The 27763-nt window shown below is 52.9% G+C and overlaps 2 protein-coding genes across 5 annotated transcripts; one reads left to right on the plus strand and one right to left on the minus strand.

Annotated features, from left to right (window-relative positions):
• Positions 1 to 1505: 1505 nt before the first annotated feature.
• Positions 1506 to 17142, minus strand: Ube2i (ubiquitin conjugating enzyme E2 I). Of its 4 annotated transcripts, none has more exons than XM_087202911.1 (7): positions 16762 to 17142; positions 11293 to 11369; positions 11043 to 11126; positions 9857 to 9929; positions 5072 to 5181; positions 4869 to 4948; positions 1506 to 2132 (listed from the first exon to the last, which is right to left on the minus strand). In XM_087202911.1, the coding sequence occupies exons 1-7, from the start codon at positions 16859 to 16861 to the stop codon at positions 2069 to 2071; spliced, it is 588 nt and encodes a 195-aa protein (XP_087059037.1). In that variant the 5' UTR covers positions 16862 to 17142; the 3' UTR covers positions 1506 to 2068. The 4 variants fall into 4 exon arrangements, with proteins under 4 accessions (XP_087059037.1, XP_021106942.1, XP_004873906.1 ...); XM_021251283.2 differs by lacking the exon at positions 16762 to 17142 and adding an exon at positions 16045 to 16228; XM_004873849.4 differs by lacking the exon at positions 16762 to 17142 and adding an exon at positions 15804 to 15936.
• LOC101726289 (mastin-like) lies at positions 16106 to 27667 on the plus strand. The gene is given in 6 exon segments (XM_087202904.1): positions 16106 to 16213; positions 24689 to 24749; positions 24908 to 25088; positions 25277 to 25551; positions 25648 to 25805; positions 25901 to 27667. Coding segments are annotated over 6 exon segments (954 nt in total). The 3' UTR covers positions 26072 to 27667.
• Positions 27668 to 27763: the final 96 nt, after the last annotated feature.

Genomic DNA, 27763 nt, shown 5'->3' on the forward strand with positions numbered 1-27763 from the left:
AGCACGGGAAAAAGGGAGGGGATAGGGCAGGAAAGGACACAATCCAAGGGCCGCCATTTGTGGAAATGTTTTAATTTGAGGATTCTTAGATACAGTGGTTAATCTGTTGCCCACAATTCCTTACTAGTATGAGGCCTCATGCTGGGAGCACCCTCCTCCCTCAGGTTAAACACAAGATGATCACATTTCATGTCTCAGGTTACAAGGTTCACATCTTTGTTAAGCCCAGGACTGTGGTACAAAACGAAGAGTTCATAGCTGATGAGTAGCCACTACAATTTGCTAGAAACATCAATTACTTTAGAATATTTTAACTATAAAATATATTGAATTTCCATATAGTAACCATATACATGTGTAACTATTACTAAATGTAGTCAATCATTACAAAATAAGACATTCTGGGAGCAGGCTACAAATATACCACCTGGCTGAATTCCTCAGGGAAGGCCCCTCTGTGGATAAACAAACTGTAACTGTGCATACAAAAGTCCAGCCCCTGCCAGGATGAAGAGTTAAGTGTGAACAAAGCTCTCCCCATTGCTGCCACTAGGTGTATGGCCCCAACCTGCCAGAGGAGAATCCTCTGACCCTCCTCTGGGTCCCCTGCTGCACCAGCTCTCACTCCTGGGTCTGAGCACTAGAGCCACAAATGACCAATTCCCACAGCAGGAACTGGGTCTCAGGAATAAGACTGGTGGAGACTATGCTCACAGGGATGGGGGACAGGGAACACTCAGCCCAGTGTACCCTCTTACACCCTGGCAAGCCCAGAGGGGATGGCCACCTAGCTGGCCTCCATAGGCTCATGGCAAGGCTGCTAAGTGGAAAGGCCCAGCAACACAGGGTGGTAAGAAGTGCATGGACAGTGGTGCCTCAAGGCATCTGTGTCACACCACCACCCAGGTCAAGAGGCCCTCAAGTTGTCTGGGCCTGTCCAACAGCTGCCATGCAGTTTGGCAGCTGGAGGCACCTGCCTTTTGCCAGGGTGGCAGCAAGGCTTGGTGCACAGGTGGGGCACGCAGAGGGCTGAAGTCAATCCCTGGCAAGCCACTGGAAGTTCTGTAGAGTCCATAGTGCAGTCACCTGGAAGGAGGTGAGACACCAGCTGCTGTGTCTGCGGATCTCCCTTGGCCTCAGCCCTGGTCAGGACTTAAGTTGCTGTGTTCTCTCTGGTGGCAGTGGGTCTCAGGCTGTGGCTTCTGACCTGCATGCTTTATGGTCTGCAGTCTCACTGTGACTCAGGTTTGCAGTCTGCCTAGTCCCCTACATCCCAGGGATCCAGGGGTAGGAGAGCAACACCCTGAACACACACTTCTGTACACAGTCCTATTTACAAAGAACCAGCACAAGCTAGGGCCACATGGGACCAGTGTGCATCCCAGAGCAGAGGCTTCGAGAAGAGCTCAGAGCCACTGGTCCTGGACCCTGGGCTGTGGCCCAGCAGAAAAGCTGGGCTCACTGAGGCACCTCTCCTCACACTTTAATGATGATAATGCAACAAAAACCTTTATATAAACAGTTTATTTACTCTAAACAGCAACACAGACAAAACGCCATATAAACACAAAGGAAGTGATGCAGAATCGAGACACTAGCTGACTTTGGATCTGAGGCTCATAAGCAACACAGCCCAGGTTCTGAGGAGACCAGATGAGGGGTGGGAGGGGCAAGTGATTTTCTTCTCGTACAGCCAGCTAGAGGCTACGGGCAGCTCTGAGCGGTGGGAATCATGCCTGCCTCTGAGAGCAGAGGACTAGCTCCTAGGGGACTTACCCAAGTATAAAAGTTTATAATTTTACAGCAGTTGAAATACTGACATCAATATTAAAATAAAAGCAAGTTTTACATAACAATCAAAAATACAAAAGACTGAAGGAAGAGACCCTGTATGAAAACGGGGTGATTCAGCGGATGAAAACTGTATGCCAGTGGCGGGAATGGAGATGGCACCCGCCCAGCCCTCCCAGGCGACTAGTGACCATACGAGCGACTAGATTTGCAAAAGGTGTAAACGAGTTCTTGCCAAACCAATCCCTTCCTTTCTGCAGAGACACAGGGCCACTGCTTACGAGGGCGCAAACTTCTTGGCTTGTGCTCGAACCCTTTTCTCATATTCCACTCTGTTTTGGCTGAGGAGGTCAAAAGAAAAAAAGAGGTTAGAAAGGTCTGTGGGGATCTGTGGTGGCTGCCTGGAGAGGCCTGTGCCCAGAGAGCCACCTGGGGGAGAGAGGTGGGAGGTCCAGGCAGGTGCAGGGCACAGCCTTCCTACAGGCGGAGCCAGAAGGCCAAAGGCAGGAAGGCATGTGCTGGAAGCCCAGGCTGGGCGTTGGGACAGGAGAGGAGAGGTTTTATGGCCACCCTAACAACTTGTGCATGACACAGAGTAGCTCTATAGGCAATGAGTAGGGCTGGAACTGGGGTGGGCCCAGGCTGCCCAAAGCAGTCATCAATGCAGAGTCCATTTTTAGTCTTTTTCTTCATGAAGGAAATGGGATCTAGCTTGCTGCCCAGGCTGAACTGCAGTGGCTATTCACAGGAGTGATCCCACTACTGACCACACGTGCAGTGTGATGGTCCCCAGCTCCAGCTTAATACAGATGCTGGACTGGCATAGCCTTGAACTCCTAGGCTCAAGTAATCCCCCTGCCTTGGCCTCCTGAGTGCTGGGACAATCCAGTGGGTCCAGGCTTAAACAAAGATTCGGGCAGTGTTAAAAGTTGTGCAGAAACCTATACTCCTCATACCTTGAGGCTGAGGCAGGAAGACTCCAATTTTGATGCCAGTCTGGGCTGTATAGCAGGACCTTGTCTCAAACCTCAAACAAATATTATCCCCACCCCCTCAAAACCAAGAAAAACCAAGTGCCAAGCAGTTCGCTCTCTGCAATTTTAATTTTTTGATTGCGTGTTGCTATATTGCTCATCCTGGGGTTTTTTGTTTTTTGTTTTTTTGGTACCAGGGATCGAACGCAGGTCCTTGTGCTTGCGCAGCAGGCAGCGAAACCACTAAGGTAAATCCCCGGCCCAACTCATCCTGGGTTACCTGCAGTCTTCCTGCCTCAGTCTCTCAAGTGCTGGGGTTATAGCTGTCTACCACCGTGCCCAACTTCGGCATTAGTTTTTGCTCCCCATTTCCACAAACACATGAACTTCTGGTGGGACCTGGGTGGGGGGGAGCCAGGAAGCTGGGCCTGAGAACTCAGCCTGCACTGGTCAGACTCAGGTGACAATGGCCAGCCAATGCTGCATCTGGGAACAACAGACTGTCACCAGGGGGCAGCATAGCCTGGAGGACTATGGGAATACGATGATGTTTACAGACTGTACTCCTTGGGGCAGAGGTCCTAGAGATCTTCTAGGCAAGCTGATGCTGTGCCGTGCCAGCTGTAGTTTGTCTGTGAGCTTGCACTGCGCTGAGAGACAGGCTCTCCAAGCCCTGTTCTCTGTGCTTGCTCACCAGACCACAGGCTGCTCAGGCCCTGGGGTTTGCAGAAGCTCCCAGGGCTGGGGAAAAAAGGGGCCACTATGCAGATGATGGCTCTGCTGTCAAGGCCAAGTTGGCAGGGCCTAGTGCATAGCACCCAAGGCTGAATGTGCTGATATGCATGGGCAGTATCAACCCAGGCCCTATCCAGCTCACCGGACCCTCCCCCGTTTACCAAGTGAGGGTCCTCAGGACAAGGAACCTGCCAGGACCAGGACACGCCTGAAATTCATGAGAAAGGGACCCGAGACTTCCAAACATACTTCACAAAAGGTGTTTCTGAAATGGATGTTTGTCAGAGAAACAATGACTGCTCAGGGAAAAAAATGTGCACAAGTCAGGTGTGGTGGTGTATGGCTGTAATCCCTGCACTCTGGGTGTCTCAGGCAGGAGGACTGCAAATTTGAGCCTAACCTGGGCAACTCAGTGAGACCCTGCCTAAAAAATGGGGGGTGGGGGGGGACGACGATGCCGGGAATGTAGCTCAGTGTAAAGGCACTGAGTTCAATTACTACTGGCAAAAACAACCCCTCCCCCAAACAAAAAACCCAAACCAATCAAAAAAACACACCCCACAAAAAACCCCAAAGAGCAAACAAAAGTTAAGCAAGGCAGTGGCAGCCCAGGCGATGTGGGAATGCCAAGTCTGGGCCGAGAACCACAGGCTTTGGTGGACCAAACCTATCACATGAGCTTGACACAGTGAACAAATACCTTTTTGTTTTTGTTTTTGTTTTTTGGGGTACCGGGGATCGAATTCGGGTCCTTGCGCTTGCAAGGCAGGCAGCAGAACCACTGAGCTAAATCCCTGGCCCTGAACAAATATTCTGCATCCACATGGTGACAAGGCCCAAAGGCTGCATGAGGCACATCTGCCTCAAGGCTACTCAGCCTGTGCGGCACGGTAGCTCTGCCCTCACTGTGCAAGCCACAGGCGTGGCAACTTGGTGAAAACACCCTAGCATACTGCATGAGATGCTGGGTCAGGCTGAGCTCCTGCAGCCACATGACAGCAAAGTGAATGGAAGCCACACTCGAGGGGTCGTGTGACTGAACCGGCTGAGTGAGGCCACCCTTGGCAGCATCTGGGATGGGGAAAGTAGGCCAGGAGAGCCAGGTCAATTGATCTCCATCTCCTGCCACCCATTCTTGCTCACCACAGGTCCTTTGCATACAGCTCTGCTGCCCACAGGGTCTGCCCCAGACATGATGCTGTCCTCCATGCCTCTCCAGCCACCTCACATGGGCTTCCCCAGATCTTCTCCTGCTGTTTGACTTACGGCCTCCCTCCTAGGTTACTGTACCCCAGGTACCCACTGAGAGGTGCTTATCTGCACTTCTAGGGAAAGGACTGTGACCAGCAGGCCAGAGTCAGTACTAACCAGTAGATCGTGTAAGCCTCTGCTTGCGCTGGGTCTTGGATATTTGGTTCATTTAGAAGTTCCTGTATTCCTAATAAGATCTGCACAAAAAAACAGAAACACAGCACAACACATGTGGGGCTCAGTGGCTAGCTGCACAGCCTCAGCCCTGTGGAGAGGCCAGGGTAGGGCATAGGCCACGGGCAGGGGCCAGCCCCTCCTACCTGTTTGATCGTGATGGCTGGCCTCCAGTCTTTGTCCTCCTCCAGGATGGACAGGCACACTGTGCCTGAGGGGTACACATTCGGGTGGAAGAGTGGCGGCTCAAATTTACCTGGAGGACCAGAAAGGAAGGATGCACTCGGAGGCCACTGTGTCCCATTTCCCAGTACTACTCTGCCTCCTCCTCATAGCAAGGTGTCTTCAGGAAAAGCAACTATGCCCAGGAGGGAACAGGAGGAGAGCAGGCACACACCTCTCCTTCCAAGGGACACAGCAGACCAGGGACAAAACAGTATCTTTCCCAGGATAGTGCCCAGGTGGAGCCTCTGGGTGGCCAAGATAGACCACAGGGTGGGGCTAGGTCAACTTAGCCTATGGCCTTCCCTAGCTGGCTGGACTCAAGGAAGATGCAAGGGAGGAGCCACAGTGCAGTAGGACAGCCCAAAGGAACAGACCAGGGTCTGTCTTGAAGGTCTTCACAACCTGAGGTTTTCACTGCCTGATTTTTCTGTTTCGTAAAAACAAGGGCTTCCAGAGACCCATGTTCCTTCTTTATAAAAGAGCAAAGAAGGCTGGGGATTTAGTTCAGTGGTGCCGCCACCTGCCTCGAAAGTGCAAGGTCCTGAGTTTGATCCCTGGTAACCCCCCCGCCCCAAATCTGGAATAACAGTCCCACTCAGGTATTTCCCCAGATGGTACTTTACGGTATGTCTCATCTTTTACCTGAGCAACTTCTTCTCTTTATCTCCGTATCCCCCCCCCCCCCCCTTCGAGGAAGGTGGCACCACTGAGCTAAATCCCCAGCCCTCTTTATCTCTAAATGTTACTGAAATTCTTGGAAAAGTGCAAGTGTAGCACAGCTTGATACAGTATCAGGAAGTGAACACACCATTAGTGTCAACAGCTTCAGAGAAAACCCCCTCCTGACACGGCCCACCATCCTAACCTCTGACACTCAGAGCTGACTTCTGGGATGGTCTGCAACAGAGCTTGTTCTGCATGAGGTCCCTGGCATAATTCTAGGCAGGGCGGCAGTAAGGGCTCCTAGATATGAACTCATGTGCGTGCACATGATGGGCTGAGGGCATCACATAAGTCCCAGAAGATGTGGCTGTGCTCCTCATGGTGCCCCACACTCCACTGAACCAGGTTTCTTGGGTCCTCATTTGCATCTCTGGGGATCACCAAGGTGGACAGTCCCTTCCTCCACTGCCATTCATTCCTGTTCACATCTTTTGTGACTAGTAAGAGCTCTTCATATCTTCTGGCTAGAAGTCCTTCTTAGTTATATCTGGCATACATCTTCTCCCACCCTGGGGTTGCTTTTTAGTACCTTTTGCTGAATACAAGTACTTAGCTTTAATCTGATCCACCAACCTTGTTTCTTTAGCCAGTAAGAATAGTTTGCACATAAAAAAATGCACACCACAGATGCCAACCTGCTTTGGGTGATTTGCTGGCTTCCCTTTAAATGCAACAGTTGCTGCCTGACCTCTGACCTCACTCCTCAGTACAACCTGTTGCTAAACTGCACAAGAACACCACAAAGGGCATCTGTATCCTCCTGTGGCCTGTGCTCTCAGGGTCACACATGGGAGATTCACTCGTGTGCTATCCTTGCAGATCCTTTGTAATCACTGCAGCCTTACCCTGTACTATTATTTTATTTTTTTTGGTACTGGGGATTGAACTCGGGACCTTGAGCTTGCGAGGCAGGTGCTCGAACCACTGAGCTAAATCCCCAGCCCCCCTGTACTATTATTAATGCATATCTGTACCACCTCCAGTTTTTGGGCATTACAAATGGGCCTGCCATTGTTTTCTTGTCCCCACCTTTGTAAACACATGCATATGCACACTTCATCTGGATGTTTTCTAGAGTGGAACAGTGGCAGCTGAGCTTCCTTAGTCAGGGCAGTCTTCCAAAGGCAAGTGTCCAAGACTTACACTCTCTCCAATGTGTGGCTCAGCACTCCTGTTGTCTGGCACTTGGGCCACATCTGCCCTGCTGAGGACACTGGCATCCACCCCATAGAGGTGCATCCTCTATTCGTGATAAAGCCAGGCGTCCTTCCTGATGTGGGCTAGTGAAAGGACAGCCCCTTTTGTGAGAGTCTACTCAATCACATGGTTGTTTGCTTGTTTCTTTGTGACACAGAGGAGCTCTTGATGTATTACAAGTGGCAAGAGGTATATACTCCTCTTGTCTCCATGGCTCACTCCATCTGCAATGGTGTCTTCTAATAAGGACAGCCTTAATTTCAAGGGATCCAGTGGACAGTTCCTACATGGTCAGTACTTCCTCTGCTTCCCTGGCAAGGTCCGTGTTTACTCCAAGTCAAGAAGATAGCCTCTAGGCCCTTTCTCTAGTGGCCCTACATCTCTCCTCCCAATGGGCTTCATGTGCACCTGTAGGCTTGTCCATGGTGAAGCGCAGCAACCCCTCCTTCCACTGGCCATCCCTCTGGGCCAGCCCTGCCACACACCAAGCTCATGTGCATGTGATCTTTCTGGGCTGTCCAATCTGCTCTGTGGGTCTACTCTACCATCTCCATGCCAATCCCATAGCATCTCAGCCTCTGTGCCCCAGGACAGGTCTTGATATCTTTTTTTTTTTGGTACCAGGGATTGAACTCGGGACCTTGCGCTTGCAGGGCAAGCGGCGGAACCACTGAGCTAAATCCCTGGCCCTAGGTCTTGATATCTTATATGTGACACTGAGCCACACTACCAATGGACTTGGGCATTCCTTGCATTGAGCCTCAGCCTGTGTTAAAACCCTCAAGAGCTCCAAGAGTGCCAAATATTTTTGCCCTTTGCCTATCTACATGCATTTTAGAGTCTGGTGGACTCTGACTGGGAGCCAATGACAGGTACAGAGCACTTTAAAGAGGATGGACTTCTTCCCCACACGATGCCCTCTGGTCTGCCAACTGTGTGTGTTGTCCTGGTCTCCCTCAGAAACAAATGCTAGCTCCCAGTGTAGAGGTCCTGCCCTATCTTTTGTGGGGCTCATTTCCATGTATCTGATACTGGTTTAAATGGTTTAATTAAAGCCAGGCATTGTAGCACAAGCCTATAATCCCACCACCCAGGCTGTGGCAAGAGGAATCCTACCAGTTCAAGGCCAGCCTTAGCTACATAGTGAGTTCAAGGCCAATCTCAAATATACAGCAAGACCTTGTCTTAAAATCCCAGAGGCCGGGTATTTAGCTTAGTGGTGCCGCACCAGCCTCCCAAGTGCAAGGTCCTGAGTTTGATCACCGGTACAAATAGATAAAAAAATACAGTAAAAATCCCAAAAGTCAGACATGGAGGCTCAGGCCTGTAATCCTAGCACTTGGAGGGCTGAAGCAGGAGGATCACTGCTGATTTCAAGGCCAGCCTAGACTACATAGCAAGACCTTGTCTCAAAAAACAAAACAAAACACCCAAACAAACCCACACAAAAAACAAATCCAAATAAGTAAACGGTTTAATTTTAAAGCTTCATTTGTTGCATTCTATGGAAACATACTCTGCACATTAACCTTTCCTACAGTGACCTTTACAAGCAGTCAGAGGTTTTGGTCCTCCTTTTAGTCTTACATGACTTCTTTTTCTTTTCTTCTTCCTCTTTCTTTTTTGCGGTACTGGAGACTGAACCCAGAGCCTTCATATAGTTACATTCCCCAGCTCTTTCTATTTTTTATTCTGAGACAGAGTTTTGCTAAGTTGCCCAGGCTAGGCTCAAATGTGCAATCCTCCTGCCTCAGCTTCCCAGAGTGCTGGGATTACAGGTGTGTGCAACCATGTCTGGCTACCTAGGTGACTTCTTTTTCCTGCATGACTGGATCTGCCTGGCATTCTGTCACAATGCTAAACAGAAGTGATTAAAAGTTATGTCTAGTTTGTTCTTAAGATATTTCTCTTAAAAAAAATATAGAGAGAGAGATCACTAAGGACTAACTGGCACCTCAAAAAGGTTTCAGACAGCCCAACAACTCACAACGGAACAAGTCTCTGCTTGGGGTTCCTGTTAATACTTAATTTTAAGTTCTGATGGAACCATTAAAATGGAAAATACTATTTGAATTACAGATCAACACAGTGAAAGTTCATACCCAGAATTTACCACCCACTGTGTAACGCTCTTCTCAGTATGGTGGACATGATCTTGTGACTGATTGAGAACACTGTGTTGGTTTCCAGCCATGGGGTGAGGTAACTGAGGGACCCTCTGCTCCTGAGTTTCGCTACACTGCACTGAGATAATTTTGCCATAGCCCATTTTTAAACATGGCTCAATCTTTCCCTGAGCTGTAGGTTAAATGTCCATCCCTCCAGCTGCAGGCACAGCCACAGCTGGGTTTGAACTATAAGAGACAACAAGTGCGTAGCTGCAGGCTGGATCACAGTGAGATTCTTTTCTTTCTTTTTTGGGATTGAACCTCTACTTGCTCTACCATGAAGCCATACACAACCTTCAGGAAGAGAATATGAGTCTGGTTCTTCTGTAAGCCTGTCCCCACTAGGGCTGGGACACTCATAAGCACCAGATGTAGGTCCTCAAAGTTAGTCACGAAAGGTTTAGGTGCTCTGGGCCCAAGAGCTTCCCAGCATTAACTAGGACCAGAGTCTAAGCCAATATACTCCCTTCCCAAACCCAGGGGTGGAAACAGACTCCTATCTACAGCTTGCACACAGATCAAAGCCACATTCAACCAGAGCAACCACACCAATACCACTGTCCCAGCCAGGGCTCTGGAACTCTTTGAAGAATACTGCGGGTCCCTGTAGGAACTTACATTTTGGTGGTGAGGATGGATAATCATCTTTGAAAAGCATCCGCAGCTTGAACAAGCCTCCTTCCCACGGAGTCTGCAGGGAGGTGAACTGTGGTTAGGTGTGGCTTGCTGGTCCCCATAATACCCAGGAGTACGAGCCAGCCCCTGGGGCCAGAGACTCAACAGATATAGGCTCCAAAACTGCCCTCAAACCTGTACTGACACCATGAAGATGTTGCCCTCAAACCTGTACTAACACCATGTGTTCTGTTGTATCCATGGGGGAGTTGGAAAGAGCACTCCTTGGAAAGGAGCAGAGGCAGGAGCTGGGCTTTGGAGAAAACATGTGGGGCCCCCAGGCTCCCAAAGGTCAGGATCCATGGCCTGTGGCTCAGATACAGAATACTGTTTAACTCTACCCTGCCTCAGAGCCCACCTGGACAGGGACTGGTGCTGCTATTACATGCCCTGACACCTACCCATCCCACCCTACCCCTCAGAGGGCACCTGTCCCAGCTAAAGTAAGGCGCAAGGGATGGTCTCAGTAAGGGTTGGGGAATCCATCCTGTCCTCAACAGAGCCCCATACACACAAACCCAACCTCCCATCTGCCCAGCCAAGGTCAAGGCCTATTAAGATGATGAGAGAAGAGAAGAACCACCTAGGCTGAGCTCATTACCCTGAAGGTGGGAGGAAATGGAGGCAACAAAGCACAGTGTCCAGGCACAGTCCAGACACCTCAGAATCTCTGGGGCCCCTCACTTGGATGGTCCCTGTGTGTTGGGCAATAAGGGCACACAACTGGCTCAGGACTCAGGTGGGCTAGAATGGAAGTACTGAGGCTTCACACATGGCCCTGGCTTTCCAGAAGCACTGCAGCTGGCTCACTGTGTTACTGGGGTACCCACACCTTACCACACCCAGAAGTACAGGCCAGAGCCCCAGCACCCAGTGAGAACACCAGAAACTCCTTGCTAGGACCGCAGTCCTATTCTCCCACCCGATGCCCAAAACCCACGAGAATGCAGCCTTTGCCACCTGCCACAGCTCAGTCCTAGTCTAGCTGCTGCCACTCCCTTCTGATCTGAGCTTGGGATGTGACCTGGCAGAACTGTAAGCCTGATGGTGTGATTACAGACCCCACAGACATCTAAACCTGAGCCTCTTCCTGTTGGAGTGCCTCACAGGTGCAGTACAGCAGGCTTACCCCCTTCTTCCCTGGGATGGCGCACTCCCAGTTCATCAGGTTCATTGTGCCGTCGGGGTTCTTGGTAGGGACAGCCACAAAGCCCTGAGAGAAAACAGCCACAGAAGCATATCAGTGCTGTGGGCCTGTTCAGAAGCTCAGAAAATAGGTCTGCAAACCTCTGGCCAGTGGCCACAGGCCAACACAACAGGGACCATGGGCCCGGTTGAGAGTCAACCCCTCAGTGGCAAAGAAACAGATCTCTCCTTACAAATGGGTGGTCTTTCCTCCAAGCTTTTCTCTCCTGGGCGAGTCTGCTGAGGGCGATCCCCGACATATTCAAAGTCCCTGGAACAGAGAGGAGCAGAGTGCAGGTTAAAAAAGGCAAAGCTCTGTTCTGTTGTGCTGCCCTGCACATGATGGCTAGGGCATGCAGGCATTTCCAAAAAGCAGGTAAGCCAGGTTCAGTCAATCCAGTAGACTGTGCCCTGCATTCCACAGTAAGGAGACAGACTGTGGAAGCCAGGCTAAGCTGCTGAGAAATGTAGTGGGGCAGAGTGACAGGGACGCCATTCTACCCTCAGATTCTCAGGAAAGATGGGGTGGCAGTGATGTCCAGGGCCTAGCCTGAGACCTGGGGTACAAGGATGGGTTATGCCTTTCCTGGTGCACCTGGTATGTATGCGTATAGGCAGCAGCACTCTTCCTTCACCCCTCAGAATCTGGGCTCAGAATTTAGATTTGTGCCTAGCCAGGAAGACAATTATTCTTGAGGACAATAAAGAAAAAAGCAGAGAATGGGTAAAGCTCATAGTGGATAAGCCACCCCAACAGGCCAGCCTTTCTTGCCATCAGCCCACCATGAGTCTGCCAGCTCTGGTCCAAGTCTGCCCTGTAACCCTGTAGGTGGCTCAAACTTCTGGTCAGGACCATCTCAGCAGAATCTGGATGAGATCCTCAAGACCTGTGTTACCATGGGTAAAGAAGGACTTCTTCTCAGGGCCATGGTGCCAGCATTGTGGAAGACCTGGTGGGCAGGGCCTAGAGCTCGATGCTACCCTGTCTGTAACCCACTGGCTGCCAGTTACTTCCTTCACCATGTGAAACAGTACTCAGGCCACGAAGCTTATTGGAATAGTCTAGAGGCCCTGGAGACATCCCAGACAAGTACCTAAACATCAAGCTAGCCTCTCACATTAAGAGGGGCATTTCTGGGGCCGGGGATTTAGTTCAGTGGTTCCGCCGCCTGCCTCACAAGCGCAAGGTCCCGAGTTCAATCCCTGGTACCAAAAGAAAAAAGAAAAAAAAAAAAAAGGGGCATTTCTCTGAGGTGGCTCACGTTGAGGGTTGTAGGTGACATGTCTCTCACCAGGAAAGGTCCCACACTGGACCCGAACCTAATGTGCTCATCGATGTACACATGGGGGCTGTGCTGAGTCTGGCAGCAGTCTTTCACCAAGACCAGCTCCAGCCCAACCTTGCTCTCCAGCTCAAAGCTGTGTCCTGACCACTGGTCCAGCTTCAACACAGGCATGGGGCCCTGCCCTAGAATCTTCCTTCTTCCTTGGGATGGTGCACTCCCAGGCAAGAAAGGTTAAGAGTCCTCACCCTGAGGCAGAGTCTCAACTAAAATCCAGCTCTCTGACTCTGGAAGGGATGGCTGTTCTTGCTGAAGCCTCTGGGCTGGCCCCAATTTGACTGGTCTGCTGGCCCCCTTCCCCTCCTGTGATCATAACTGCCTTATCGACCAAACCACGCCGTTCACAAACCCCACTGACTTTCCTACCTCTGCAATCAAAAAGTACCATCCATAAACTTCACTCCCCAGTCTTAGTACAAGCCAGGTGCTCCTCTTTATCCTGGAGCACAGCTGCTTTCAGGGTGCTCCACAAGGTGGAACTCCATCCCACTACATCAAGAACTTGGGTGGAGCCCTACACCGGGGTCTCAGGTGGCTTTTGACAAATCTTTGACCAAGTAACCAAAGTGGAAGGGGGAGATGGGATTGGCATCAGAGGCCACTATAAACTACCACACGGCCACAGGCTTTTTCAGCAGTAATGTGTATTCAAGTCCCAGTAAGAAAGAGAAGGTAAGTCCTCTAGTCAACAGCATGGGCTGTCAGGACAAGATCGTGACAAAAGAGCACACACAGGGTGCTAGCTCCAGCACCTGAGCCTGGAGCGCAGGGGTTGATGGCCACTACCTTACCTAGCTTCAAGAATAAGCCCCAAATAGACACATTGGCTTTAGACCTAAAGCAGAACTGTTCTTCACCACCACAGGAGTCCAGAACCCTGGTGTGCCTACACCTCCCTAAATAGTGAGACAAGACTACCTAGGTAGTCTGTACTAGGTAGGACAGTGGTGGAAAATCTTTAGTTTGGTATGAGTGCCACAGCAGGGTATTTGTTATCACTGAAAGCTCTATAAAAGGTTCGCCATCACTGACCCAGGACAAGTATGGCCGCTAAGGCCCCACCAAGACACTTGCCTAGAATACTTACCCTTTCTGGAAGCTAGGACCAGGGCAGAATTCTTCCAAGCATAGGGGAAGATACAGGTCACTGCCCCTGGTGGCTTACAGTTGAGGAAGAACCAGACGCCACCAAACATAGGATGACAGTCTGCTTTTATTTATTTATTTTTTTTGAGACAGGGTCTTGCTTTGTAGTTCAGACTAGCCTTGAACTTGTGGCTATCCTCCTTGCCTCAGCCTTCCGAGTGCTGGGATTATAGGTGTGCATCACCATGCCTGGCTTGGCTGGCTGTTTTTGCTGGCTGCTGTCACTGGTAGGGAACGCGGCCTTTATAGCGGCCACTCTGTGATCTGTGCTTAGGGAGCCTACCCTCAATTCAGGTGCATCCTATGGAGTAGATCAGGGAACACTAAACAAAGCCATGAAAAAGATGCAGAGAAGTGCTCTAGGCAGGGAAGAGCCAGTGCAGAGCTGCCCAGTCAGAGGGCACGAGGGCCTGAGGGTCTCAGGGATTGGAGCAGAGAGCAGATGCCACAGCTTCATTCTCACAAACTAGTTTCTCAAATCTTTCATTCAGCCTGTTCTTCTCAAAGGACTGGCCCAACTCCATCCTGAAGGCCCTCAGAAATTCCTCCATCTTGAAGGTATCTTGTAGCTCTCCAATTGAGGTTGGGCTTCCTGAGCACTGGTCAAACAGAGTGGTCACTACAGTGACCCTATTTCCTTCCAGCAAGAGCAGCCAGTAGAAGCAAGTGGCCAAGCAGGCTGTCACATTCAGGTTAGACGGGCCACTTGAGTAGCAGGAGGTCCCTAACAAGTCTGGGCAGGACCAGGCATCCAAACTTCCGGAATCTCCAGGCCAGCACTGTGGACACTGAGAAGCCATGGGTACCTGACAAACCTAGGGAGAAACACAGGCTACCTCTCTCACTCAAGGACAGGGCACAGCTGTCTACAGAGGTCCCTGTCCTAGGGACAACTGTAGCCACCTCAGGTGTGAACAACACTGAGGGAGTGGTTCTAAAAGACCATGTCTGCCAATGCTTCTTCCCAAGGCCTGATTGCTCCTGATATGCCTTCTGTCTCACAGCATCCCAAATTAGAGTCGGCCCACTGGAGACCCACACCAACAGGGAAAGAGCCCCCAGAGCGCACCTGCACCCCAAGACAGGTGCTCCAGCTCCTGTTGTCCAGAAGCAGGCAACTGGTCACAATACAGAATCGCTCACTCCAAATCCCTATAAAATCAAATCTGACTTTCCAAGTTAACAGAGAGCCACTTTTAATGCGTTACTGGATGCCTCAGCACAGGAAAGACAAAAATTAAACTATCAGAGACAGGCAAGGAACAAACACTATGCAGGGAAGAAACCCAAGTATGGACCTCACCTCTCTCTTCGGCTGGAACAGTGGGCTGCACTTGACACAGATAGTAGTAAAGACTTCAATGCTACTTAAGCAGCTGCAAGTACTTATTTCCCCCAACCTTGACTTTATGACACACCTGCAAAAACCCTTAGTAACACCTCTCCACCCAGATGTTCTTCTACATACCCCAAGCACCCCTAACTCCGAAGACCCGGCAGCACAGGCTGTCTCTGGCTCCCTAGACGTTTCTGAAGCAAGATCCCAAAGCTCAAAGCCTGAAGACGTGGGCCCAACAGCAACCATTCCAAAAGCCCAAGGAGAGGACCTTTCTGTAAGCAAACGAGTACAAACTTCGGCTCCACATCCATTTTCTAAACCGTAGGTAGAGCACCTACCCACGAGGCCAACATTTCCTTAAGAGTAAGAAACTGGCAGACCAGAGTCCATGCAGGGAGACCGGCAAAACCCAAAGTCAGGGAGAGCATCTCCGCTGACCGCGACACGGCGGCCTCACCGGCCTCCCGGCCGCCAGCACCCATCACCGTCCAGCAATACCGCGAGGCGAAGCAGCACCTGCGGCGGCGCCTCCCGGTGCGTGGGGAAACTCATCTGATGCCGAGCCATCGGAGGCGGGCCGAGACCCAGCTCCGCACCTGGCCTGGCCAAAGAACCATGACTGGGGCTAGGTCGCTCCGAGGGCTGCAGGCGGGAGAGCAGAAGGCTGTGGGCAGGGAGTGAAGAGGCCGTTACGGAGGCGGCAACAGGCGAGGGCCGCGGGCAGGAAGGCAGCGGAGCCCTCGGGCGGGCGGGAGGCGGCTGCGGGAGGGAGGCGGGAGGCCGAGAGCCTGGGCCCAGACACACCCGGGCGGCCCCGGGGGCCCTACCTGAGGGCGGGGCAGGGAGTGGAGCGCGGGCCCAGGCAGCGACGGCTCACCTGACGGCCGCGGCCCGACGCGTCGCGGCGGCAGAGGCAACGGCACTCCCTTTGTCTCGGGACTTCCCTCCGCGCCCGCCGCGCGCAGCCCCGAGCGCAGGACCCCAGCGGGCGGGGCGGGGCCTGAGCCGGACTGTCCGCCGTGCGCCTGACCCCCTAGCCGCCGCCGCCACCCCGCGCCCCGTATCGTCCGCGTCGCCGCGCTCGCCTCGCTCCCTGCGCCCCGCCGCCGCGCACTTGCCGCTCAGGTCTTCCCGGGAAGCTTGGGCTCGGGGCGCCTCTCCAGGCAGGCGGTGCTTCGGATGCCCGCACCCTTAAAGGAGCCGCGTCCCCGGAGCGAGGGAGCGTCTGCAAACTCCCCTTCGGGTTGTGCGCCCCAACTCGAGGACAAGGCGGCGAGCTGTGCGGGGGTAAGGAGGCCAAGACCCTCAAGGGCTCCTTGGATGGCCGGCGGGCACCTCCTCCGGCACAGGACCCGGAGGTCTCCTTGCGGTCAGGGTCTGGGTCCAGGGGGCAACCACCACTGAGGCCTAAGGGTCCCCGAATCGTCGCAGGACGGTGACGATCCCCGGACCACAAAGCCTTGTGACACCCTCTGCCATTGGCCAGTTCGGGGCTCTGGGCGGGGTTTCCCTCGAATCCGTCCAATGAGCTGAGCCTATACAAAGGGCCAGACGAGCGCACACAGACGGGTAGGAATGTGTGGATGCTCCCTAACCCACGGGTTGGCTCTGGGTGGGGGAGGGGAGTGAGACCAGCGCCGTAGGGGGAGGGGAGGTCCACTGGGGAAGTGTATGGGCTGATGGGGGAGGGGCGCTCCGGGGACCCATGGTGCCCCGTCCGTCCCTGGCTCTGGGGAGCCGCTTCCCGTTCACAGCCCGGACGGTCAGCGGTCCCCGGGCACCTACCGGTCGGGCGGACCGATATCCGAGCCCTGCTGGGGACAGCTCTAGGGTACCTTGGTCCTGGAGGACTGGACGATGAGGGAGGGGGGGTTGTCTGCCAAGGAAGTGTGCTGGGGGGATAGCGAGGTGACCTGCTGTCATCCATCCATGCATCCACTCATTCTCTCTTTCCCTTTTTCCTTTCTCTCTTTTCCTTCTTCTTCTCTTCCTTCTTTTCTTTTACCCCCACCGGTCCCTCTTTCTTCTTCCTTCTCTGGGTTCTTCAGCTTTCCTGTCTGAGGCTGCTGGTTCCTCCAGGCAAGAACCACGGGTCCCTCAGCCCCTAGTCTACATCTGGTCCTGTGCTCAGTGGGTGTGCAGTGTGTAGATTCCCCGTTCGCCCAACTGCCCTGTTAGCAGGAGGGGTAAAATCAGAAGGGTGCAAATCCTGCCAAGATCTGAGTGTCTGCTGGGCTAGAAAGGGTCCTTGTCAGCAGGGGCCAGGAAGAGGCTTGGCTCTAGTGCTACTGTGACTGGTCACTTCGGTCCATAGGCTCAAGTTCTTTGCACATAAATGGTCTCCTTTGATTTGGTGAGCAAAGTGGAAGTAGACACAACAACAGGGCCCTAGAGGGCCTGGTCTCTGAAACAGAAGGGAAAGTGAGCATTCTATAAGTCTCTTCCAGACTGAACTCCAAGGGGCTATCACTCCTAGGCCCCTACACAGTGACCCAGCTTGGGCTTGGCCTGGGACTGTACCCTTGAGCTGTGATCATTAGCAGCACTTGTTCACTGGGCCCTCAGCTCTGAGCAGTCCTGGGAATCTGCATTTCTGATAAGTGCTACAGCTAAGCCTGAGCTCATGGCTGTGGAGTTTTCTGGGAGAAAGTAAAGACTGTGGAGGAAGAGAAACAAGACAAACGCCTGTGCACCATGTTGAGGGGATGATGAAGAGACACTGCCTGTAGCTGGGTTGCTAAGTTCCACCCAGCATAGAGAACTTCCATCCTGATGGACAGTGGTACAAAGGTCAAAGCCTTCATGTTTGAGGGATGTGGGGCCTAGTGGGAAGGAGGAGGCCAGAGGATGGGCCAGGAGGCCAATTCAGATCTGGGGTCTTCAGCCTAGAAGCCATCTCTGAGCAGCTTGCATCCCAGCACACATTTTTGGAGGACAGGAGACTTGACTGGAGCCATTTCCCTGGGTCCGGGGTGGGGGCAGGGGGACAACTAAGGTTATAAAGGTGAGGAGTTGGTGCAGAATCAATCAATATAAAATCCGGGGGATGATTCTGGCTGATGTGTCTGCCCTTGGCCCCACCCTGTTGGGAGCGTGGGTCAACCCCTGCTCCGTGTCTATTCCTGGCCTGCTGGGGGCCAGACTCCACACACAGCGTTGCAAGCAAGCACCACTGCTCCTGGGTGGATTTCTATAAAGGAAGAAGATCCACATGCCAGAGAATGAAGTTGGATCCTTACATCACTCCGTGTATAAAAACTAGCTCACGGCCGGGGATTTAGCTCAGTGGTTTCACCACCTGCTTCGAAAGCACAAGGACCAGAGTTCGATCCCTGGAACCAAAAGAAAAAAAAAAAAAAAAACACACAAAAAAACCCAAAAAACTAGCTCAAAACACTGGATTTGTCAGTGATTTCTTGGACATGATACAAAAAGTATAGACGAGCAAAATTAGATAAATTGGAATCGTACATCAAAGACGTTGAAATAATGGAAAGGCAACTCACAGAACAGGAGAAAGCATTTGCAAATTTGCTTATATCTGATAAGGTATTAATACCCAGAAGATATAAAGAATTCCTATAACTCAACAAAAGCCTCCACTGTCTGACCTCAGGTTCAGAACCCTCTGTCTCTCATTCCCTGGAGGCCACACCCCTGACCCTGAGGGCCTCCCCTGGACAACAGCCCTGCCTAGCCCAGTGGGAACTTCAGGAGACACACTAAGTGGCTGGGGCCTGGTCCTCCTGGGGCCTCCTCCCCTGCCAGGCTCTTGGAGGGAGTCCTCTAACCCCTGAGGGCCAGCATCTCCAATACCTGATCTGGGGCCTCTGCTTCTGTTCGGGCCTAATACATCCTGTCTTGCTTTCTAGCAGCCCAAGTGCCCATCCCACCTGTGAGCCTGAAGGTGTAATGGCCCTTTCCCTCCATGTGGAGGCAAGTGACTTGGTCAAGCAGGTACTAGGCTTGCTGGGCTGGGTCCAGGTGATGGTCTGGGATCAGGCACAAAGTCCAGAACTGTCTCTATTTGCACACTGACTTGGACTTTGCTTTTCTGTGGCCCCCAAGGGTGACCACTGCCAACCACCAAATTCCCACTGTCATCAAAGAGAAAGACCAGGAATGTACCTGCAGCTTTGTGTCTCCACCACACTGCCAGGATGTAAGGACTATGAGGACTGAGTCTCCAGCTCTGCTCTGGCCAGTAGAGAGCTGGAAGATTGGAAGCAGAAGCAGCTGACCAGCACAGGGGCTGCAGAGAACAAGAGACTGCTTGGTGGAGTTGACGTCCCCCACTCCCTGCAGAAAGGGCCAGGGCACTAATTGAGAGTCTGGCATACAGCAGGCTGGCAGCCTTTGGCCCTAAGCTCCCAGATGGGCAGAAGAGCTCACAGACCAGGATTCATGGGTTGTGACCTTCCATCTTTCCCCACCTGGGGGACAATACACTCTTGTGTATTGAGCTCCTTCCAACCACGGGTTTGTGTTTATTTTAGGAGAGCACATTTGGTGCTATGGGCCCCTTCAAGAGAGCAGGAGAGAACTGCACAGATTGAGAAGGCTGTGGTGCCACCTTGTTAGGCAGATGCTCATCTCACCCCCAGAGCCCTGGGCTCCATTTAAGCCTTGGCTGGCACCCAGCCCCAAGTTTTCTACACACTTGTCTTCTTCCTCCTCCTGAGCAATGATCTCCTTCGCATGAATGCCCCCCACTCAAGGCAGCCTGGTAGCTCCTGCCACTTCCTCTAAGTCCCAGCACCTGGGTGGCAGGCAGCTGGTGACTCCACTGGAGGACGGGGAGGAATTCGGTTGGGGCATGGTGGTTTCGTGGACACTGCCTGGAGCACAGACCTGGGCGTCCTCACTTTGCAGATGTCCCTGATGTGGGAGGCCAGCCAGGGAGAAAGGGCACAGGACTTAGGGACAGTGCGAGGACCCTTCAAAGGAGTGGACACTAACCCTAACTTTAACCCAGGGAGCCACCCCAGGCAGTGTCCAGTAGAACTAAGAGGCCAGCGGGGCGAGGGCTTCTGGGACGCCAAGCTATGAACAGGTGACGTACAGTGGGGCATCGTAGGACGCTGAGTCTGCACACGGGGAGCGGTTTGGGCCCCCTGCTGCCCCCTCGTGGCAGTACCGGGGATACTGGTGCTTTGGGGAAAAAACGACCAGGGCGGGGCCGCAGGGGAAGGCCGGGCGGAGCTGGCCTCGGTGCCAAGCTAGTGGGGACCCCCTTCACGGACACCAGGGCCTGAGCCCAGAGCGCTCTTTCAGGGGGCTGAGTCGTTGTTACGCAGAGGACGAGCGGGGTGCCGATTTGTGCAGATGTCCGGTAAGCGCCCACGACCTGCAGGCACTCGGCTTGGCCACAAGAGGGCTCCGGCCCACATTCTGGGGGAGGGGCGGGGGTACAGCTCTAACCAGGTGCCCGCACCTAACTGTGGCGCAGGTAGCACTGGGCCCCTGATTGGCAGGAGCTACCGACCACCAGGCCGCCTAAACCGAAGCGGCTTTAGGGTCTGCAGAAGTGGCCTACGTGTGTGTGTGTGTGTGTGTGTGTGTGTGTGTGTGTGTATTACTGGGACTTGAATCCAAGGCCTTTACACTGAGCTACATCCCAGCACTTTTAAAGTTTTTCTATTTTGAAACAGTGTTGCTGTCTCTAAGTTGCCCGGGCTTGGCTTGAACTTGGGATCCTCCTGCCTCAGCTTCACAGTGTTGAGATGATAGGCGTGTGCCACTATGGCCAGCGAACAGTGAGATTTGCACACTCCTAGGACATGTGGCAGGGTCTCAGGAGTTACCTGTGGAGTGAATGAGTGAACAGGGTCCCACTGAGCAGTGACGGAGCCGATGTAGACTGAGCTGGTGAAGTCAGTCCAATGTGGAGCTTGAGAGGAAGAGTGGTTTCAGTTAGAAGATGACGCTCCATCTTTGCATCCATGGTCCTTGTAGACAATTGAGTAGTGACACATGCCACCAGTCACATCTGTGCACTTGGCCTCCAGCAGTCCGATATCTGTCACCCTCTCCCAGGAGACAGGAGGGGGGCTGACCGGGCGGCAGGAAGCAGGAGCCATGGCAGCTGCTGTACTGTGGGAGAGGGGCAGGGACACACAGAAGAACCACCGGAGGAGAGGGTGAGTCTCATATCTGTAAATCCCCCTGCCCTGGACCCAGACGAAAAGTACAAGGGGCCTGCACCCTGCGCTGAGGGTTAGCACTTTTAGCTCACATTCCCAGATGGCCTAAGTCTACCCACATCAGCCACCCGCCATGTTCCTGGGGGACTCTGGTTCAGGTGACACTGTTCCCCACGTGTGAGCCCTGGGTCCTTGTCAAGTCCCTTGACTCGGAGCTGCAGGTGAGGATTCTGGACCAGGAAATGGCTCCTCTCAGTGCACAGGTTCCTTGGGATCTGGCCATGCTGCCCTGGGAACATGGAACACATGGATGCCTACCCAGGTTACTCTCCTGCCTGCTTACTGTGAGCTCATCCTCATTCTCTGTGAGGATTGTCCCTGTGCCACCCTCCCAGGAGGGGAAGCATCAGGGACTGGGCAGAGGTGCACCTAATTTCACCAAGTGTGGTTTCATTTACTTCCAGATGGCTGTACCTACCCCACTGTCATGGGGAGAATGGTGGCTCCCCGAAGAAAGATCCACGTCCCAGTCCTGGGAAAGTATTATGTTATATGGGCTTCCTGTTCCCACAAATCTGGACTCTCTGGTGTTGGAGGCACTGCTTCTTCAAAGGGACAGATGGTGGATCCCAGGCACTTTCAGTGTCCCGTGCCACAGACTAGTAGGTAGGAAGAAGGCTGCCATCCTAGCAGGGACAATGACATTGATTATGAGGGGAGACTGCTTTCATATGTCTCTTGATGTCCCCTATCATTGTGAGGCCATGGACAAAGGCAGCCACCTGGCCTGGGCTATTTGTGTAACCAGAACAGACCATGACACCAGGTCTCCCAGCGAGAGTAGGCTGGACGGTGGAGGGACCTGACAGGGCTCCGCTGGGTCTCTATGGTGGCCACACAGGGCTGTAGATTTAGTTTCCTGTGTTTTCCCAGGGAGAGAGCCTTTCCTACTTGCAGCCTCTGTCTCCAGAGAAATAAAGAATACAAAAAAGAGCAGGAGGACCTGTTCATTTTTCTGTATTTCCTCAGATTGGACACTCCCTATTGACCTGTCTTCCTTTGTGCTGATCTCTCCTTTGCCAAATTCATTCTATTGTTAAGTCTATTCCAGGACTTCAAAACATCAGCTTTTGTATTTTCATTCTTTTTTCTTTTTGGTGCTAGGGGTTGAAACCAGGGCCTTTGCATTGAGCTATATCCTCAGCCCTTTTTATTTTGAGCTGTTTTTTGGGGTTTTTTTCTACCAGGGATCGAACTTGGGTCCTTGTGCTTGCGAGGCAGGCAGCAGAACCACTGAACTAAATCCCTGGCCCTAGCCTTTTTATTTTGAGACAGGGCCTTGCTAAGTCACTAAATTGCCCAAACTGGGCTTCAATTTGCAATCCTGCCTCACCCTCCCAAGTGCGAGGATTAAAGGCAGGCACCACCACTCCCGTCTTTCATCTTTTTAAACCCATTGTTTTAAATTATAAATTGATATGGCTTAATTTTTATTAATAGCTATCTTTAATGATTCAGTTATAAGTTCCTGAAAATGAGCTGGGCATGGTGGTGCACACCTGTAATCCCAGCACTTAGGAGACAGAGGCAGGAGGATCTCTGTGAGTTTGAGGCCAGCCTGGGCTATATTGTGAGTTCAAGGTCAGCCTGAACTACATAGTGAGATCTTGTCTCAAAAAAAAAAAAAAAGTTCCTGAAAATGAACTATTGGTTTCTGTGAGCTGAGCCCACTATGTGTGTGGATGTGGGAGGTTGTGAGTGTTAGCTCCCCAGCACCCACCACTCTCTTGACACTTTATATGTGCCTGAGGGTCAGAGAAGGGCTTGCCTAACCCCATACCAGGCTGTGGGGAGCCCAGGGTGCTCACTGGCTCCCTGCCCTCTGCCCCACCTCTTGGAGGTGCGTCTTTCTCATTTGCAAATTCAAACAGGAAAGCTGTCCCTAGGCTTTTAATGGGGACATCCAACCAAGTGTTCTGAGCAGCACTGACCTGGGGCTCTAGAGGAAGAAAGATTCCAGGTAGAAAATTAATTCACCTGGAAGCTAGGCATAGTGACACCTGTAATCCCAGCACTTGGGAAGCTGAGGCAGGAGGATCATGAATTTCAGGCTAGCCTGGGTTATATAGCAAGATCCCATCTTTAAAAAACATTACTTGAGGGCAGGGGATTTAGCTCAGTGGTTCCACCGCCTGCCTTGCAAGCGCAAGGTCCCGAGTTTGATCCCTGGTACCAAAAAGAACCAAAAAATAGCGCCCCCCCCCAAAACAAAACAAAACATTACTTGGGTCGTGGTCATTGAACAGAAGAACATGTCTTGCTGATCATTCATGGTTGATGGGCCTTGAGGACATCACTGTGGTTCTGGAACCCAGAGGGCTAGGCCAGCCGGCTGGCTGAGGTGGTTGTGTTGGGGTTAGAGAGGGGGTCAGGAGGGTTCCAGGTTCCAGGTTCCAGATTGCAGATTCCAGAATCTGGTCTCTAACTGACCTCAAATTCTTCATCTTAACCTGGCCCTATCTCAGGCTACCTGGGCCCCCTAGTACCTCCCTCGGGCTGTGGGCTCCTCGCCCTGCTGTTTTGTGATACGGGCTGGGCTGGGGGCCTGGGGCTGGGACTCAGGTTGAATAATGCCGTGGTGGCCTGCTGTCTAATCTGTTTGCAACACTGTGTCCAGCAGGGCCAAGGAGGGAATAGGATGGGCTGATGGCTACTGAGCGTAGGTCTCCATGATGACATCACCTACAGTGGCATTGGGACACTTTGGGGACCCTGTGCAAGGAGAAGGGCCACTGGGCACCCCGGATCGTCCCTTGTGGTGAGCACATACACTACCTTGAAACATGATCTTGGACTTGGAGCCCTCTTTGCTGGGAGCTGCTGACAAGTTCAGGCTGAATAATTTTTATTGTCTGCACCCCAGCTCCCAGGGAAAGGTCCCGGAGAGGGGACATGGTGCCTTCTGCTGCCCACCTCTCCCTGAGTTTGTCTCCCACTGTCCCCCGGTTGCTGACAGCCTGTCTCCTGGCCTTGTTCCTAGCCTTAGTCCCTCACAGATTGAGGACACACTGGGTTATTTTTTGAGCAGTGGAGGGGTTGGGTCAAAGAGGAGACGCATGCTCTGGGGTCCATGAATCGAACCCATCAGTTTCAAGTATAACACAGTGGATGAAGATGGGAGGAGGCCTGGCCTGGGAACCAGAAAGGGACTTTTTAACCACATTCTCCCAGCGGTCCCTCCTGGGCTCCTCACTATGTCATAGTTCTTAAAATTCCTCTTCACCCTCAGTCCCCTGTGCTGCTGCATAGGCCCTGGGCTCACTTACTGGGTTTCTAGGCCAAGGCTTGGTCCCACCAGGACCCCAATACCTTGGGTCCCTCTGCTAACATTCACCCCACTGGTCTCCATCCAGAAGCTCTCTTGCAGAAGACCCCAGGAGGTAGGTTGCTCCCTAACCACCCACTTCCTCTATCTGAGAGATAAGGGGGCTCACAGAGCTGCCAGGAGCTGCCAGGAGGAGAGGGCAGAGGGACCAGAGGTGAGAGGCACTCAGAGCCTCTGCCTAGACCCTAAGGTCCAGCCTCTGGACCCTCAGCCAGGCCCTGCCCTTGTCCACAGATGCTGTGGTTGCTGCTCTTGACCTTGCCCTGCCTGGGGGGCTCCATCCCCATGACCCCTGGTGAGTCCTGACCCCATGCCCTAGCTTCCCTGAACCCATCCCTGCCCCCAGGGCTCACAGGACCAGTCCTGGGGCTGTCCACCTGCCAGAGGCCTCTCTGACTCTGAGTCCTGAGCACCTCCATCCATCCTCTGAATCCCCCTATCCCACTTCCTCAGATCCCCGCCCAGGACGGGAGCTGGCAGGCATCATCGGGGGCTGCGCTGTCTCAGCCTGGAGGTTCCTATGGCAGGTCAGCCTGCAGTTCTACAGCATGAGCAGCCACTGGTGGGAGCACATCTGCGGGGGCTTGCTCATCCACCCACAGTGGGTGCTGACCGCTGCCCACTGTGTTGAGCCGTGAGTGGGGACATCTATGCCTTTGGGTGGGTGCAGGGCCATCAGGAGGGAGGCAGAATTTCTGGGTCCTCCTCAGGCTACAGGGGCAGCCTTGGCCCAAGTGTCTGACCCAATCCCTGCAACTGCGCTGAGCTCAACCTTCCTGGCCTGCAGGCCTCCCTGAGGAGATCCTGGTGTCCCCCCCACAGGCAGGAGCTGGAGGCCTGCACCTTCAGGGTCCAGGTTGGGCAGCTGAGGCTCTATGAGGATGACCGGCTGGTGAAGGTGGCTCAGATCATCCACCATCCCAAGTACAATGAGAGCCTGTCTGCCCAAGGGGGAGAAGACATCGACCTGCTGAGACTGGAGGCCCCTGTAGCACTGTCAGAGCGCATCCACCCTGTCTTCCTCCCAGAGGCCTCCTTGAGGGTCTCCCAGGGAAAGACCTGCTGGGTGACTGGCTGGGGTAACATCTGGGAGTTTGGTGGGTATTGAGGAGACTTCATGGCCATTCTGTGTTCACTGTTGGGAACAAGTGGGACCCCCCAGCTCACAATTCTCACTTGGCCCCTCCCCACAGAGTCGCTGCCCCCACCCTACCACCTACAGGCCGTGGCAGTTCCTATTGTGGAGAACGAGGCCTGTGACCAGCGGTACCAGAACTTCTTGGACAGTGCTGGCAGGGTCATCAAGGATGATACGCTGTGTGCTATGTGAAAGGGCCATGATGCCTGCCAGGTGAGCCCTGCTGTCCCTCCCAGCAAAGCCCCATGGGCTCAAGTGTGTGTGTGGGGAGGGCACTGGAAGGAACACCGAGTCTTGTTTCTCCTTAGGGAGACTCTGGGGGTCCCCTGGTCTGCACATGGAACTGCACCTGGGTGCAGGTAGGTGTGGTGAGCTGGGGTAATGACTGTGAACATCGTGACTTCCCTGGGGTGTATGCCCGTGTGATGAGCTATGTGTCCTGGATCCATCACTACGTTCCCCAGTTCCCTGGGCCCTAGATAGGGCAGGGATGGGATCTGCCTGGTGGAGGAGGAGACCCCCAGTCTTCTTTTTGGCACACTCTGTTCCTCCCGATTCCAGCCTCATCCCCCCAACCTCCTCATCCTCCAATGCAGTGGGTGCCCTTACCCTCCTACCCCGAGTTCCCTGGGCCTCTCTGAACTCTAGGAGGAAGGGCCGTGAGGCAGTGTCTCTGGGAGTGGGGCAGGCATGCGATATGTTTCCTTTTAAACGGTGGATTGTCTAATTGATCTCTGTTTGAACTCAGAGCTCAAAAGTGTCTGGGAGGTTGGGCTGGAGGAGTAGGGGCATCCCTGGTCAGTGCTTTACGAACATCTATCACTCTACATTGTGGCCATCAAAAAGGATCAGACACACAGCATGGATTTTCTGTGGCTGACCCCACTGGCCTGTTCAGGTCCCAAGCAGAGCTCAGCTTTAGGGGGTCTCATCACAGTATTTCTGTCCCCACTCAATGGTGCCAAGATGATCATTTCTGAGCCCACGTGGCCATTCAATTCTTAGGCTCCAGTGTTAATTTCTGCCTCATGATAATTGAAATCTTCCCAGAATCAGCCTAGGGTGTCCTCCCTGCCACTAATCTTCCCCATTCCCACCCCTGCTGGATGCAGTGGGAGGAGGCTAGTCCTTGAGGGACCCACAGATGCAGTTCCCGGAATCTGGGAGAACCTCCTTCTTCCTGTTATTGGAGGCTGAGTCCGTCCAAATTCATATCAATTTTGAAGCTCTAAGCCCCACTGTGCCAGCATTATGACATAATTAGGGGATTAGTGCTCTTATCACAGGGACCCCAGAGAGCTTGCTTGTCTACCCAGCCCTTGAGGATACAGGGAGAAGGTGCTGATTGTAGACCAGGAAGGGGCCTGCACCAGAATCTGGCCATGGGCACCTTGACCCAGCTTCCAGCCTCCAGACCTTTGGAAACAGGCTTCTGGTGTTTGTAAGCCACCAAGTCCAGGGACTAGGTTGGAGCAGCCCCAGGTGACTGCACTACCACCCCCAACAGGTGCCGAGCAACCCTCCCTCCAGGGCAAGTATCCTCAGGTAGATACTCAAGTTGGGGTGACACTGCCCGGGATGGGGAGGGGACATGGAGGAAGGAGCTCATAGTTCCCCATCAAGTAGGAAAGTGAAGGTAGTTAGGAAGGGTCACATGGTGTGAGGTCCCCAGAACAGGAAATCCACAGAGACAGAAAGCAGGCTGGTGGTTGCTGGGGCTGGGAGGGGATGAGGGGAGCTAATGCAGGCTGAAGGCACAGGTGTCTCTTCAGGATGAGGAAAATGACATGTAATTGACCTCGGTGCACAACCGAGGTCTGCACAACCCTGTCAATGTGCTGGAATCACTGAATTATACTCCAAGTTGGGGAACTGTCTAGTATATGAATCACATCTCAATAAAGCTGGTAAAAAAAAAACTACAAACAAATAAACTTGAAAAAAAAAAGCTCACAGCTTTCATTTCCTTGAGTCTTTTGAAGCTGCAAAACCAGAAAAAAGTTCTTTTTTTTTTTTTGGTACCGGGATCAAACTTGGACCTTGCGCTTTCAAGGCAGGCGGCAGAACCACTGAGCTAAATCCCCAGCCCAGACATAAGTTCTTAAAGAAGTTTCCCAGCCATCTGTATACACATAGCCTGGGCCTCCTAGGTACCCCCTGAGCATGGCTGC

The sequence above is a fragment of the Heterocephalus glaber genome, unplaced genomic scaffold (assembly GCF_053883595.1).
Source record: "Heterocephalus glaber isolate CG9 unplaced genomic scaffold, H.glaber_assembly_v1.0 deba00001781, whole genome shotgun sequence".
Classification (NCBI taxonomy): Eukaryota; Metazoa; Chordata; class Mammalia; order Rodentia; family Bathyergidae; genus Heterocephalus; species Heterocephalus glaber.

What these genes read in the sequence shown, in the direction of transcription:
- Ube2i (XM_087202911.1), bottom strand. Translation starts at nt 16,861, where the DNA reads ATGCATGGATGGATGACAGCAGGTCACCTCGCTATCCCCCCAGCACAC. An exon ending in TCCAGTCCTCCAGGACCAAG is followed by an intron (nt 11,370 to 16,761) that starts GTACCCTAGAGC and finishes TCTCTGTTCCAG; the next exon opens with GGACTTTGAATATGTCGGGG. An exon ending in CCATCCCAGGGAAGAAGGGG is followed by an intron (nt 9,930 to 11,042) that starts GTAAGCCTGCTG and finishes ACCTCCCTGCAG; the next exon opens with ACTCCGTGGGAAGGAGGCTT.